The sequence below is a fragment of the Sprattus sprattus genome, assembly GCF_963457725.1.
Source record: "Sprattus sprattus genome assembly, chromosome: 3".
Taxonomy (NCBI): Eukaryota; Metazoa; Chordata; class Actinopteri; order Clupeiformes; family Clupeidae; genus Sprattus; species Sprattus sprattus.
The window spans coordinates 50,885,056-50,900,315 of NC_137922.1; the positions used below are offsets into that span (position 1 = coordinate 50,885,056).

A 15,260-nucleotide genomic window follows, 5' to 3' on the forward strand; every position below is an offset into this window, starting at 1 on the left:
TTATAACACACCCAAGATGGTCACATGACATGATCTGCTGGGGCTGTGGGGGGGCTGCTGGCAGGGGGGATCATGAACTCACCCTGTAGGGTGAGACCCCCTCTTAGCTTGTGGTCTGGAGGGTCAGACTCATGAACTCACCCTGTAGGGTTGACCCCACTCTCATTTCGTGTAGGGTTGACCCCACTCTCATTTCGTGGTCTGGGGGATCGACTCATGAACTCACCCTGTAGGGTTGACCCCACTCTCATTTCGTGTAGGGTTGACCCCACTCTCATTTCGTGTAGGGTTGACCCCACTCTCATTTCGTGTAGGGTTGACCCCACTCTCATTTCGTGGTCTGGGGGATCGACTCATGAACTCACCCTGTAGGGTTGACCCCACTCTCAGCTCGTGGTCCGTGTCGCTGGGCTCAGAGATGCTGGCTCTTCGCACCCTCACTTTCCCCTGTAGGAGCAGAAACACAATAAGAAGCCATCAGTGTCTTCATATCAGCCTGTCAGAGCTGTCCAATGTTCTTCAGGGTGGACAACGTGTCAATCTGAGTGACACTGACAACAAAATACCATTGAGGAGATGAAAATGAATCAAAAGTGAAGAAAATGGATGAAAATTAACAATTTCTGCAAACCATAATATCAAGGCTCAACTGGAATGCTTTCAATGTATCTTTTCAACAGCAGCACTGATGGAGAACAAACTGGATGCACACAAAATGATGCTCATCCATCAATGTACTTCACATCCATTAAGTGTACTCAAGATCCCTACATAGATCTTAAAATTGTGCCCAATAAGATGTAGACCAAGACAGAAGTATGGGAATAAGATACAGACGTAAAGAACAATAGACAGTGGCCACCCCATCAAGCCAAACTCTCATCACAGAAGACACCATCAGTGGCATGTCCCTTCACGACCACTTTAAAAGACACTATCAGTCGCATGTCCCTGCATGTCCACTTTAAAAGACACTTTCAGTATGTCCCTGCAGGTCCACTTTAAAAGACACCGTGAGGCACGATGCTCCAGTGTGAACCTTTGGTGTACTTTTGAGTGTGCAAGCATTTCACAACACTCAGCCAAAGTGAATAACCCAGCTTTCTCTGTTCTGATGCATTACTGAGGGCCAGAGAGCAATGAGTTCTTCTGGGGATGAGAGAAGAGAACGAGGAGACAGGAGAGAGAGTTCTCTGTACTGGGGGTCAAAGGTCATCAGAGCGGGGAGTGGACGGGAGATGCGTGTACCTTTGACTTCTTCTTGCGCAGACGGGACACTCCCGGCTCGCTCACGGACAGGCTGTCGCTCAGGCTGCCTCCTCCGCTCGAGAACTCCTGGGAGCCGCGCTCCGTTGCCGCGGCAAACAGGGCCGGGGCGTGGGCCTGCGCCATCTGACCAATCAGCACTCCAGGTTTGGGCAGCACCTATGGGTGACAAATGAAGTGAGAAGAAATAAGATTGGGTTGTATTCAGCGGCCATAGTACCTGTACGAGGGTTCAATCTATGACTTGCGTTCTCAGAGCAATCGCAAAGGCCCTTTGATGACTTGGATCACCCCACTGTTTGATCTATGCTAAGACTGATATGGCAAGCCGGGAATGTAGGCCAACACAAATTTGCTGAGGTGGTGGAAGAGGTCTCTCCATCTAAGCCTGGGTGGCTGATATGACACACACACACACACACACACACACACACACACACACAAAGAGAGAAAGAGAGAGGTGCTGTTACTCACCGCCAGTTCTGAGGTAGAGAGAAGGCAGCCGTCCAGTCGAAACTGTGAGAAAGAACAGAGGGAGATGCTACTGCTGACAGATACACTCCTAAAGCAACAACACGATCACAGGGGCCTACACTTCACTCAGAGAAATGACAGAGACGCCCGCGTAATGAGACCTTGACACAGAGCAGACGTGTTGTGATGTTATAGAGAACTTCATGGAAGATAGAGGTGTAAGACTGTGTGTGTGTGTGTGTGTGTGTGTGTGTGTGTGTGTCTGTGTGTGTGTGTTTGTATTTGTGAGAGAGAGAGGTTGTGTGTTGAGTACGTGTACTGATGGACTAACTGTTTGGGAGATTGTGCTGATTCGGGAGGATGGAAGAACTTGTGAACCTCACTGAATCAATTTTACGTACACAAACATCAACATACACTGACCGTTGCAAGCGTTAACACTAAAATGAAGAACCCTGCACTCACCCCATAAATTAACCTAGTCTACCACCAACCTCAAAACAAAAACATTCCCTCCCCAGTCCAAATCACAAACACATACACACTCACACACACACACACACTCACACACACATATACACACACACAGACACAAACCTTATCGCAATCAAGAGACACACACATTTCTGTATACTCATCTTGAAGTTCCTCACACACGAAAAACAAATTGTGGCTCTCTTTCTAATTTGTTTATTCTTCTCTTTAGGCTTACACACACACACACACACACACACACACACACACACACACACACACACACACACACACACAGAATACCTTTTCTTCTTTTTCTTACACACACACACACTTACTCGCTGGAAAGCAGCCCTGGGGGAGAGATGGCAGACCGTGGACGAGCGATGGGTCTTCTGGAAGAACAGGGGGTTGCCTTCCAAGATCAACTGTGAAGCAACGCACACACACACACACACAAACACACACAAACAGAGACTGATCAAAACACACTTGATAAAACTGAGGGCCAATCTGCACTTCAACCATCCACATTACTTATGGTTTTATCAAGCTTCAGAAAACAACACAGTTCACCCTACAACTCAGAACAGAACTCCCAAAGGAGTGTGGAAAGACTACAGAGCTCAGAGAACTCAGTAAACACACCCAGACCTATCATTACCTGCACTGCAACTAATTACCCCAAATCCACTAATTACCCAGCAATCTCCCAGACCACAAAATGATTTAAAGAAGAAGAGAGGAGACACTGAGAGTGTGCTGTGGTGTTTGTTGTTGTCTCTACTCCTAATCGGATCACCCTGGGGTGATGGTGTTCAAGTCATCCTTGAGGGGATTGAGTCTGTCAGTGACTTTGTAACATGTATTCAAGAGATTTGCAATATGTTGATGTCAACATCCCAGTATTGTCAGGTACCACTGTACACACTTATCTGTACTCACCTAGGGTTAACATGAGTGCTCCTCTGGGTTCAGTGAGTGTGTCTTTAAGTGGTCAGTAAGGGCAGGAGAGAGAGTGCCTTTAAGTAGTCAGTACTGAGTGTGTTTTTAAGTGGTTAGTAGGGGCAGTAGTGAACGTGTCTTTAAGTGATCAGTAGGGACAGTAGTGCGCATGGCTAAGTGGTCAGCAGGGGGCAGTAGTGAGTGTGTCTTTAAGGGGTCAGTATAGGGCTGAACGATTAATTGCTTTTGCGATTAAATCGCGTTATGGTAAAGCGCGATTTTCTAACCGCAACATCCGCGATTACAACGTGGTCTAAAAATATTTTTTTAAGATGGTACATTTTGCACACAGTGTTTAAAGCAGCATAAGGGATCAATTGCTTATCGTTAACGAGATGCTAGTGGCTCAAACTAGCGATATCTCTTCAAATGTGCTTACTTTGACACTATGACAAACTAGTTAGTCAACAACTGTCCTAACACAGTCAAACATCAAGCAAGTGCAACACAAGTCAAAGCAAGACGGCAAATAAGCTTCTTACTAGTTTGGCAGACAGTAAAAAATGGGCGGCTTCAGGCCCGGGACGCAGTCATTTGCCCACGGACCCTGGCAATGGCACGGAGGCGATTCTCCATATTAAAAGACATTGTAGCGCCCCAATTTTTTTAAAGCTGTTATTTTAAGGTAAACCTACTTATCCTAACCCTAACCCTGAAGTACAATTACTGCATTATACCACTTTAAAAACAGCATGCCTTGTGTTTATACTTACAATGACTTTGTTTAAATGACTTAAATGCACAGTGGCAAAGCCACCGATTTGTTTCTGATATGAGCATTTAAATAAAAATGTAAAATGTGGGAAAGAATATTTAACACTAAATGTATCTAATATGGTGTTGGTCATATTTCAATCATTCATTACATTTTTTGGGGAAAAAAAGAGGATAACATTTTTTAAAAATCGCAATATTTGGGCGGGAAATCGTAATTAGATTATTTTCCCAAATCGTTTAGCCCTAGGTCAGTACTGAGTGTGTTTTTAAGTGGTTAGTAGGGGCAAGGGATGCACCGATACCGATACCAGTATCGAGTATCGGGTAGATACTTTGTTAAAACACTCATACTCGTTTTGAATTACCGATACCAAAAACCGATACCCAGTGTTGCGTCTGAACGCCTGTGCTTTCTTCTACTTTACTGTCTATGCCTGGCAGGTTTGAGAGCGCCGAAGTTGCATAGAGGCCGAGAGCGGTATTGCAGACAGATAGAGATTTTAGAAAAAATATAGCTGGCAACATATTGAAAAAAAAGAACTGAACTAGTAATTTTTTTTTTGCAGCTGTGAACTAAGTTCAACATTTAGAATTATGAACTTTGAACTGAACTAGTTCATTTTAAAAATTGTGAATTATGAACTGAACTAGTTCATGTAGAAAGTGAACTTTTACTTAACAGTATTTCACTACATCAAACTGGTCGCGCTATGCGGACACAAAATGCTGTCCTACCTGACCTACCACTCTCTGCCCTACTAGTAAGTAGCTTATTTTGCCGTCTTGTTTTGTCGTCTGTTGCACTTGCTTGATGTTTGACTGTGTTAGGAAAGTTTGACATAGTGTCAAAGTAGGTATATGTCAACAGATTTCGCTAAATTTAGCCATTAGCATCTCGTTAGCTTTTAGCATTTCCGTTGTGCTGCCTTAACGACGATTTGGGCTCATTTTAAGATAAATGATGACGACAGGAGTAAGGCACAGTGTAAGATCTGCACTGCTACAGTGTCGAGGGGCGGAAAGGAAAGTACTTTGTTTGACACAAGCAATTTGATTAAACATCTGAAGATGCACCATAGTGCTAAGCACACAAAATGCACTCATGCCAGTGGCGCAAGAGACCAAAGCAACCAATCTTTACTGAAGTCTTGCAACAGAAAAAAACCCGCACGCACACAGACAGAGAGAGAAGGGGAGGAAGAGAGACAGACTTATAGTGCCACACGTGATTGTTTGTGTACTTAAACCGGAGACTCTTTTGATCCTTTTGTAACTGTACTGTGCTCATGTACTTATCCAGGAATAGTTCTGTTCACTTTTTGTTAAGTAGACTGTGTTGTTAACTATGCAGCAAATTGAATTGCCTTTATCTGGTTATATTTACATGTTGTCTAATGTGATGATATTGACTCTTTTTTTTTTGTTGTTAAAACCAGAAAGCTCTGTTTATTTTTGGCTTGGTATAGCCTTCTGTTAATGTTGTACTACAGGCTTGACATAATCTGCAGAGGATAAAATCAAATCTTTCATGGAAACCAAATCTAGGAAGTATCGGTATCGGCAAGTACACAAATAAAAATACTCGTAAGTCGTATCGGTTTGTAAAAAAGTGGTAGCGTCCATCCCTAGTAGGGGCAGTAGTGAGCGTGTCTTTAAGTGGTCACTAGTGGTCAGTAGGGGCAGTAGTGAGCGTGTCTTTAAGTGGTCACTAGTGGTCAGTAGGGGCAGTAGTGAGCGTGTCAGTCTCACCAGGTTGAGGCAGTGCAGCTGAGAGAGAGGGGCGAGCTGTGAGTGCTCCAGCAGCAGGTTGTAGGCCAGGTCCAGGTGCTGCAGCGAGCCCAGCTGCTCTAACCCTGAGGTAAATAAAACACACAACAAGGAATCAGCGGGAATAACAGGCACAGTAGAGTGAACCACAGCCTACGATAGGGACGGTTGGGAAGGGAAGAGTCCCAGTTTAGTCCTGAACTTGGTTTCATGGGGTGTGTTAGTATATGTTTGTGGGTGTCAGACAGACAGCGAGAGCATGTGTAAGTGTGTGCGTGTGGTAGGACAGCAGGAAACGAAGGCAAAGACAGATCAGACAGACAGACAGACAGACAGACAGAGAGAGCATGTGTAAGTGTGTGCGTGTGCTAGGACAGCAGGAAACGGAGGCAAAGACAGATCAGACAGACAGACAGACAGACAAACAGCGAGAGCATGTGTAAGTGTGTGCGTGTGATGGGACAGCAGGAAACGGAGGCAAAGACAGATAGACAGACAGACAGACAGAGACGGACAAACAGACAGACAGACAGAGAGAGCATGTGTAAATGTGTGCGTGTTATAGGACAGCAGGAAACGGAGGCAAAGGCAGATCAGACAGACAACAGCTGTAATTGTCATCATACTGAAAATGACTCTCGCAGGAAACAGACACGGGGCAGTTAAATGAGACGATAGAAGTTTCCATTTCACTCGGACAACAGGTAATACAAAGATCTCTCACCACTGATCATGCTTCTTTGAGACAGTGTATAGAGTGACTGTGTGTGTGTGTGTGTGAATGTTTGTGTGTGTGTGTGTGAATGTGTGTGTACAGTGACTGTGTGTGTGTACAGTGACTGTATATGAATGTGTGTGTACAATGTCTATATGTGTGAATGTGTGTGTCAGCCTTTGTGGATTCATAGTGATTCAAGCAGTTAAATTAAAAACATTTTTGCCATTATTTGTGTTTTGGGCTATAAAATGATTTTCAAATTTGTATTTAACCATTGCTTCTCTACTGTCATTGAAGCCCCCTTTCACCCGCCCCACCCCATTTTTCTTTAATCCTGACTGGATGAAGGCATGCCCAGGCAATGCATTCGTCAGGCAGCCACCACCACACGCCTGACCTTTGTGTACATAGAGACAACGTCACCATGGATAAAAGTCATGAATCTCAGCCTGAGGAAGAATCATCATGACCATGCAAATAAATGCATTTTTTTGCATTTGGTATATATATATGACCTGTGAGTGACCTATTGAATGGTATTTTTTGCTGGGACTTTTTGTCTAATATATTTTTAATAATCTTGTACACTGTGCGAGTGGGGGAGTCTCAGTGTGTGTGTGTGTGTGTGTGTGTGTGTGAGTGTGAGTGTCTGTGTGAGTGTGTGTGTGCGAGTGTGTCTGTGCGAGTGCAGGAGTCTCAGTGTGTGTGTGTGTGTGTGTATGTGTGTGTGTGTGTGTGTGTAAGAGTGTACAGTATCTGTGCGCGTGTGAGTGCGGGTGCAGAGGAACACATTAACACGTTAAAGCCTAAAGGTAGAGCACACCCACGATAGAGCAGGTTTGGTCTGCACCTCAGGCCTACCGTCATAGCACAGCACAGCCCAGCCCAGATATGACTGGCAGTAGGGAGCCTCTGGGGGCCTCCCTTCTGAAAGGTATGAGGGGATAAACACACATGCAGCTCAGAACTGAAGAGTCCGCGGCATTACTCGTTCTCAAGCCAGTGCCTTGGTCATGAGCACAGCTCAGGACAGAATACAAACCTCAGTCCAGATAAAGAATACACACAACACACACCTATCCTAAGACAGCGCCTTCTCCAAGATAGGTGGTGGCTCTCCTGCTCTGGTGACTCCATGTGTATGGATGAGAATGGAGTCGTGTAAGTGTAGGTGTAGGTGTGTGTGTGTGTGTGTGTATGTGTATGTGTGTGTGTTTGTGTGACTTGGTGGCCTCACCGTTAATGGTTTCTAGCTCATTGTTGCGCAGTATGAGCACGCTCAGTTTGACCCTGGCACTCAGGCCCAACTGTGGCGCCCTCTGGAGGTTATTATAGGCCAGGTTCAGGTGCTCCAGCTCGCTCAAAGGCTAACATGACAGGAGAAGAGAAGAGAGACAGACAGACAGAGAAAGAAAGAGAGAGAGAGAGAGGACAAAAAGAAGACAGGGGTAAGACAATAAGAACGTAAAAAACAAAACAACAAAAACTTATTTTTGTAACGCAAGCAATACACTAATGTTCCTTCAAAGTCACTAGTGGCTTGCATCACCAAACTTCCCTTGAAAGCATAGACCCTTTTGTGTGTCCAGTAATGAAGAAACTTGAATGCAGTCCAAAGAATTGGGTAAATGTTTGTAAACACAGCACAACTCATATCAGTTCAGATAATTAGAAATCATAAAGTGTTTTGTGTGAAGCCAGGCAAATAACTTGACAGTTACTGATGAATGTTGTTCCCAAAAAACAACCAAAAGATGTTCTAGGAACTGTTGTTGTTGTTGTTGTTGCTGTTGTTGTTGTCCCACACATCCTAATGCCTTTCCAGAACACTGCACCAACAGATAGACGGCCAAAGAACTGAGTGCGCTAAACAAGGCCATGTTATGCAAGTGAGCCGTCAGGACAGCCACTAACAGAGTATATTATCTGAATGCTGCGGTTTATGCAGACTGACTGTGCTAGATGTTCACTGGAAACATTTATTCACAAAACAACCCCTCCATTTAGATTATTCCACAAAACACTCAATACACAAAATGATACAAAATGAAGCCTGCTATAATATTGCATTTGTAAATATAAATTGCATAATTAGCTTGACTCTTATTGTATTGTATTCAATGCTATTCTACACAGTTTTAGCCCAACATGTTACACACCACTGCACAAGTAATGGAGCACTGAAACTAAACCAGAGAAGAAGAAACTTGAGTGAGAGATAGACATCCCTTTTGGTTCACACATGAAATCCAGGTTAACCAACACAGCACTCTATGGAAACTTCTGTTACAGTTCTGTACTCTCTACAGAGAAAAAATGACCCGTCTTCCTTTAACAACCCTATCCTCCTTTAAGACTGATAGCTGACTGTGAGTTTTATGGACTCTTCCCTGTCCGGCCTTAGGTGCATCTGCTGACCAGATGTGTTGGTAGGGCAAAGGTCACCAGGGGTCATGGGTTCAAAGGCTGAGGTGTGACTGGCCGACTAAAGGCTTCAGAGCTCAGAGTGTCAACGACTGGTTTCCTGTTTCTCTTGAGTAGCAAAGTTGTGAAGAAATAAACTGTCAATTGTTCAACTGTTCTTTGTCGTAGGCCTACCTGTCCTTTGAACCTAGGCAGATATTAAGTGCTTTTATAACATTAGCCCCAGACAAGTGCTACATAAACTTGGCAGGGTGCCCCTGGTGCCTGGCTGGTAAAGTGAGTGTGTGTTGCAGGGAGAACGGCCTGAGAGCACCGCCTCCACTCCTCAGACGAGAGGAATTAAGGAGATGCACAAAGGGAATCAAACTGTGGAGCTGGCACGCGAGAGAGAGAGAGAGAGAGAGAGAGAGAGAGAGAGAGAGAGAGAGAGAGAGAGAGAGAGGCTGAGTCACGGACGTCAACCATCACTTGTATGAGCACAAACACCCTCTGTGTGAAAGGGCACAAAGGGGTGCGTCAAGAAGTCACAGCATGTGAGGTTGGTTCAGAGGGTTCGAAACGGGGTGTGGTTGTTGAAGGCAGGGTTCAGATATGTGTGGTTATTTCAGATGGGGCACATATAGGTATAGCCATTTTTCAATGGGTTTAATAGGTGCTACACTGTCCACTGTCAGATAAGGCTTAAACAGGTGTAGCCATTTTAGATAGGGCTTTAAAAGGCCCAGCTATGCCAGACCAGGCTCAAATAGGTGTGGTTGCTTGACTGAGCTTCCTGATGGATAAAAGAATTGAAGAGTTGGGGCCGTAACTATCCCTGTTGGGCCATGCTAGGGATTTAAATTATATCTCTATCGCTATGATATAATAATAATTCCATTTATATGATAACTTGAAGCTATACTTTAAGGGTGCTTTGGTACAGGTGTGTTCTGATTAATTAAGCTGCTAGAAAGGTTTATTATCACACTTTATTTTACATATTACATCTCATTGTTTGAATGACCCAGGATGTGTATGTCGTTATAGTTGTTTATGACTGCAGTCCTTTGTTTGTGCGATCACATATTATACATATTTGCACATCAGTACTTGTGTGTCTTGAGTGAGTGTGTGTGTGTTTGTGTGTGTGTGTGTGTCTGCTTAGTATCTCTAATTCTATATAACACAGAACACAGATGACACATTCTCCTCAGTAGGAGCAATGTCAGGATAACAGACACCCGCAGCCTCAGTGTCCATCACGCTGACAGGCCCAAGCCCACTCCCTACCTTCAGGAAATCAGCACAGTCCTGGATCTTATTGTGGCTCAGGTCCAGGGACTTCAGGACATTCAGCAAACTCTGTCAGAGTGAACACAGAGGCATTGGCAAGCTTTCTGGGTATCGTGAGTTTCATAAGCCTGGGTAGAAAGCCAATCAATCAGATTTTAAATTGAACATACCAATGGGTCTGACTGTGTGTGTGTGTGTGTGTGTGTGTGTGTGTGTGTGTGTGACTCACCAGCGACTCGTCCAGGCAGGAGATGGAATTGTAGCTGAAGTTGAGCGTGTGCAGCTCCAGCCATGGCAGAGCAGAACTCAGGTCTCCACCGCACAGCGACAACAGCTCCTAACACACACACACACACACACACGCACACAGATTCTTTCAACACAGCTCACAGCAGCACCCTAGTATTGTAGTACTGGAGCATGAGCTGGTTTATGAGCGTACCTCCAGGGAGCTGAGGCTCTTGGAGCAGGTGAAGACCTCCAGCTGAGAGTAGACCCCCCGCAGCCCCTCCAGACAGTGGGGTGGGATACGCTTCAGCTAGGACACTCACATAAAGACAGACAGACAGACAGGCAGACAGACAGACAGAGAGAGAGAAAGACAGAAAGAAAGATACCGAACACAAAGACAATGAGAGACAGATAGACAAATTGAATGATCGAAAAACAGACAAACACACAAACACACATATAAACAGACAGACAGACAGACAGACAGACAGACAGATACACGGACACAACGACAGATAGAAAGACAATGAGAGACAAATTGAATGATAGACAAACAGACATATAAACAGAAAGACAGCCGGAGTGACAGAGAAATAGACATAGTGACAGATGGGCCGACCAATACACAGACAGACAGAGAGAGACTAAATGTTAGGCGCTGAATCTTTTAAATGAGTTTTAAACATTAGACGCTGGGCCACAGATGGCCACAGTATATTTTGAGACATCCTGATAGATCCATAGACCCACAGACACATCAGCAATTGGTCAGACAGGCAAACTTATAAAGTATTCTTTAAAAGTAAATATGTCAGTCAGGCATGTCAATATGTTACATAGTAAAAAAGGTACTTTACACAGTAAAAAAGGTGAAAGTGAAGTGAAAGTGACTCTATAACTCTCAGTAAAGAAAGATAACAGACAGTGAGTGAGACATACATCAGATGGACAGATAGCCAAAGAGAATATCAGACGATTAGCCGCTGAGAAAAGTACACAGATTGTCAATCAATCTGACAGCTGTAGAAATGTTAGAAATGGAAAACCCACAGACATGGAAATGGATAGTCAGACAGCTACAGACATGGAAGAACCTCAAGCAAAGATGTATGACATTGAGAACATGGACCCCCTACAGCCTCCACAGAACAAAGCATTGGTGAAATACCTCTAAGTGTCTGAGTGACTTAAAGGGGAAGATTTTCACTACAGATTGCAGTCTTGAGCCAGGCGGGTTGACAAGCTGGAAGGAACGAAAGAAAACATATCACGAAATCACTCCATCTAGTGGTTTGTTTGAGTAATACAACAACTTCAATTTATGAACTGTGTAACTGTGTTGGATTTTTTCCTGAAAAAGGCCTCTTGACAACTGTAACTTCTATAAAACTACTACCACAAAAAAACTGTCAAATTCTAAAGCAGATCTTCGAGGTTATATAAAAAAGTGGCATCTTTAAAATCAACCTGTTTGCATCCTATTTTGTAAGCACACAAGTGCTTTGAATAGTACGTTTACCTTCATGGAGAGGGTCTTCTGCAGCACGTCAAACAAGAACTGCACCTGGAGGAGGGAGGTAGTGTCGGCAGGGTGGGAGGGGAGAGCCAGGAAGCCATGTTGGTGTGTGCGTGAGATCAGGTGCTGCTCAAACAGACGCGTCAGATGCTGCAGGTGGCTCACCTGGAGTGTCAGGGTGCTGCTGCCGTCCAGCACACAGTCACCTTGATAACCACACACACACACACACACACACACACACACACACACACACACACACACACACACACACATATACACACACACACACACACACACAATCAGACTCAGAAGAAAAACTGGACATTAAGTTAAGACTCAGACAACCCACGGCAGAAACCGCTGCATTGTCATCTCATATTTATAGATCAAAACTATTTTAGTGGGGAGTGCAGGAAAACAGAAGTATACGACGGAAGTGGACAATATTGCCATATTTAGTTCTTTCATTTGTACTGGACTGGACTGAATGTAGCCTACTTCATTCATATTCATACCTTGCAGTACATTTTTGTCAATGAATTTGATTCATTTATTTTCTGAGAAACAGCCTATGTAACCGAGATAGTGGCTACAAGGTGCCAGCAACTGGGCAACTCCCCTGGGTAGCGTTAACCATAGCCTCTCAATACCCATTAAAATGTCCGGCCTTCCATACGTCATTTCAATTTCAATCAGATCATACGTGTTTGATAGATACCTATAAAGTTTATGTACTACATGTTCTATACACAATAAACGGTCCCCGAACCCATGTCTGTCACTTGATACAAACGTGAAAAAGCAGTGTTAATGAATAATAGTCATACCATTGTTTCTTAGCAGTGTGGCCAGCCGATGGACCAGGGTGGGCTGACTACCTGGTGTTGTAGACATCCTTGAGGAAAAGACGATTTTCAAAGAAGAATTTGTGTTAAGAACAGGACATGGACATTGTACAATTCATTTCATGCTAGCCTTACTCAAAAGTATCTATTCGAATGAGCCTGCCTGCAAATAAACATAAGCTAGGCTATATTTTCTCATTATATACGTGGACTACAGTCAAGTACAGAAAAATATCCCTAACTATGAGGTCAGTCGAAACCATTGAGTTGCATTCAATATTGATAAACGAGGAAGTTGGTTAATAAGAGCTTTCACTTCCTCTTATCGCAGACATAAATAGAGGTAAAAAACCTACAGTGCTGCACTGACGGCTTACCTTTACAACAACCCAACCTGCAAATTGTCAGTGCATAATAATAATAATAGTAGTAGAGCGTGCAATCGAATTAAGACAACCCAGCCTAGGATAATTTAACATCGGGGTTACTATTTAGCCCCTTTATCTCACAAGCAGTATCTTACCTTAGGCGAGAGACAGAAGGACATCTGCGCGAACAAACAGCCACCCGCCTACAAATTCGGGGAAATTATCTTGCATTAGGAAAATCCATCTTGTCGACTTTTTGAAACATTGTTGACATATAACCGCCTGCTATCATGTGACACATTTCATACCCATACGGTGGCCGTGATGGTCCAAATGACGAGTACAAATGTGGACTACTAGTGTTCATTCTGAGAACTACACATTTTATTTCCGAATCCTTCTCAATGATGTCAAAATAGGCTACCGTAGTTAAGATGAACCTTTTCACAGTTTTAATTAAGTAATCATAACATTTCGAATTAATTAAATGATTAAATAGAACTATTCTAATCTTTCAAATAACTCACTGAATAACGGGTTTCATGTTGGGATACATTGGTTTACATGTTACATTCTCCCCTTTCATTTTGAATCCATCCATGAACCGACAACACTTTTAATCTATGAGTTACGAAGAGCATAAAAGGAAACTCTCTCCATGATTTACTTGCAGAAACACTCAAGTAAGTCTTTTAACCAACAGGTGGAGCCAGACAATCTTTATTATTGCATGTATACCACAAATCAACATTCACTAACACACTGACACACACACACAGCATTCTGTGGCACTTGTTTCGGTTAACTTCCCTGAGTCCATGACAGCTGACACACACACTTGCACTCACGCACACAAACACAATCTGAACTTATCACACTGCAAAAAATGCTTTTCTAACCTAGTGTTATTACTCTTATATTGAGATGAAAAATCTAGTTGGTCTTGTTTCTAGCTAAATTGTACTTACCTAGTGCTTTCTTGGTAAGGTTATTTTTACCTATTTCAAGCAAATATTACTTATTTTAAGACATCTTAACAAGCCAAATTTGCTTAACGCACTGGCAGCCAAATTGCTTGTTTTAAGCAAAATCCTGCTTAAATATGTAATTATTTGTCTTAAATCTAGAGGGGCATTTTTTGCAGTGCAATCATTTAATGTGCTGAACCAGAGCTAACATGCAACCAATTATATGTTCTAAATATGTATGCATACTAATCTACTCATTGATCCTGTCTGCTATAGAAGCCCTGGTTATTTAGCATGCTTATAAACAATGTTAAACTAGCCGTACATACATCTAAAGTGCTCATTTGGCATATAGTGGCTTAGTCATTTGGTAATGTATGTAATGTATGAGCCATAAAGATACATTAGCAGGCCAGTCTAGAAAGTGTCATGGTATCAAACAAGAGGCTTAACTGTATAAACACAGAAAACTAAAAGTTGTAAATCAAGTTGTGCTAACTAAACAGGGTGATGCGAAAAGCAGTGACCACTCAGATTGGCAAGACTGAACTACGTTGATTCGGACAAAACAAAGAAGCTGTTGCCAGACAGAATGCACATTTATTGAATCTGTAGGTTTTTTAGTACAACTATCTACCAAATGGCTTTTACCCTCTTAAGTAACACCATGCTCTGTGTTTCTTGCTTGTTAGAAGAAAAAAAATCCAAACCGACGTATTGACCTGTCATAAAATAGGCTATGCAGAAGTATTACAAGAGAGGAGAGTGTGGAAGAGATTTCCACTGGTGCGGTAGGCATATTAAGGTGTACCACAGAGAGGGTAGAGCAGTGTTAGGGGTGTAAGGGAGGGGTTTTAGGAGTTCAGACAATGGTAGTAGATTTACGGGGATACCAGGGAGAACCCCTGCTTGGGGAGTTGTAGGCCCCCTTCTGAGAGGGGGTCTGGGCGGCATGTCTACAGAGGTCTGAAGGTAGTTGTGGATGTTGATTATCAGAGCGGTAGAGGGCAGGTTTGAGACCGAAGGAGAAAAACAGAGAACAACAGACTTTAATATTTATATACGATGGATGTGGTATGTTTCTTAGTTCTATCAAAACACGACATGGAATAACTCTGAAGGGCCTGTTTAACCTTTGACATGCATGGCGTCTTAGAGATGGCCTGAGTGCTGATTAAACGCTGGATTTCACTGAGCCAGCATTCTGCTTTG

General features: G+C 43.3%; 1 protein-coding gene across 1 annotated transcript in view; it reads right to left on the reverse strand.

Annotated features, from left to right (window-relative positions):
- stk11ip (serine/threonine kinase 11 interacting protein) overlaps positions 1–13,353 on the reverse strand; it is a 34,876-nt gene extending 21,523 nt beyond the window's left edge. The window contains exons 1-13 of the mRNA XM_080834164.1: positions 13,236–13,353; positions 12,695–12,762; positions 11,868–12,070; positions 11,517–11,591; positions 10,560–10,655; positions 10,347–10,454; positions 10,115–10,186; positions 7,659–7,788; positions 5,686–5,789; positions 2,553–2,642; positions 1,741–1,782; positions 1,249–1,425; positions 366–447 (exon numbers count right to left, since the gene is read on the reverse strand). Coding sequence (XP_080690290.1) covers positions 366–447; positions 1,249–1,425; positions 1,741–1,782; positions 2,553–2,642; positions 5,686–5,789; positions 7,659–7,788; positions 10,115–10,186; positions 10,347–10,454; positions 10,560–10,655; positions 11,517–11,591; positions 11,868–12,070; positions 12,695–12,761 — 1,246 coding nt within the window. The 5' untranslated portion in view covers position 12,762; positions 13,236–13,353. The remainder of the gene's footprint in view (positions 1–365; positions 448–1,248; positions 1,426–1,740; positions 1,783–2,552; positions 2,643–5,685; positions 5,790–7,658; positions 7,789–10,114; positions 10,187–10,346; positions 10,455–10,559; positions 10,656–11,516; positions 11,592–11,867; positions 12,071–12,694; positions 12,763–13,235) is intronic.
- Between the last annotated feature and the right edge of the window lie 1,907 nt (positions 13,354–15,260).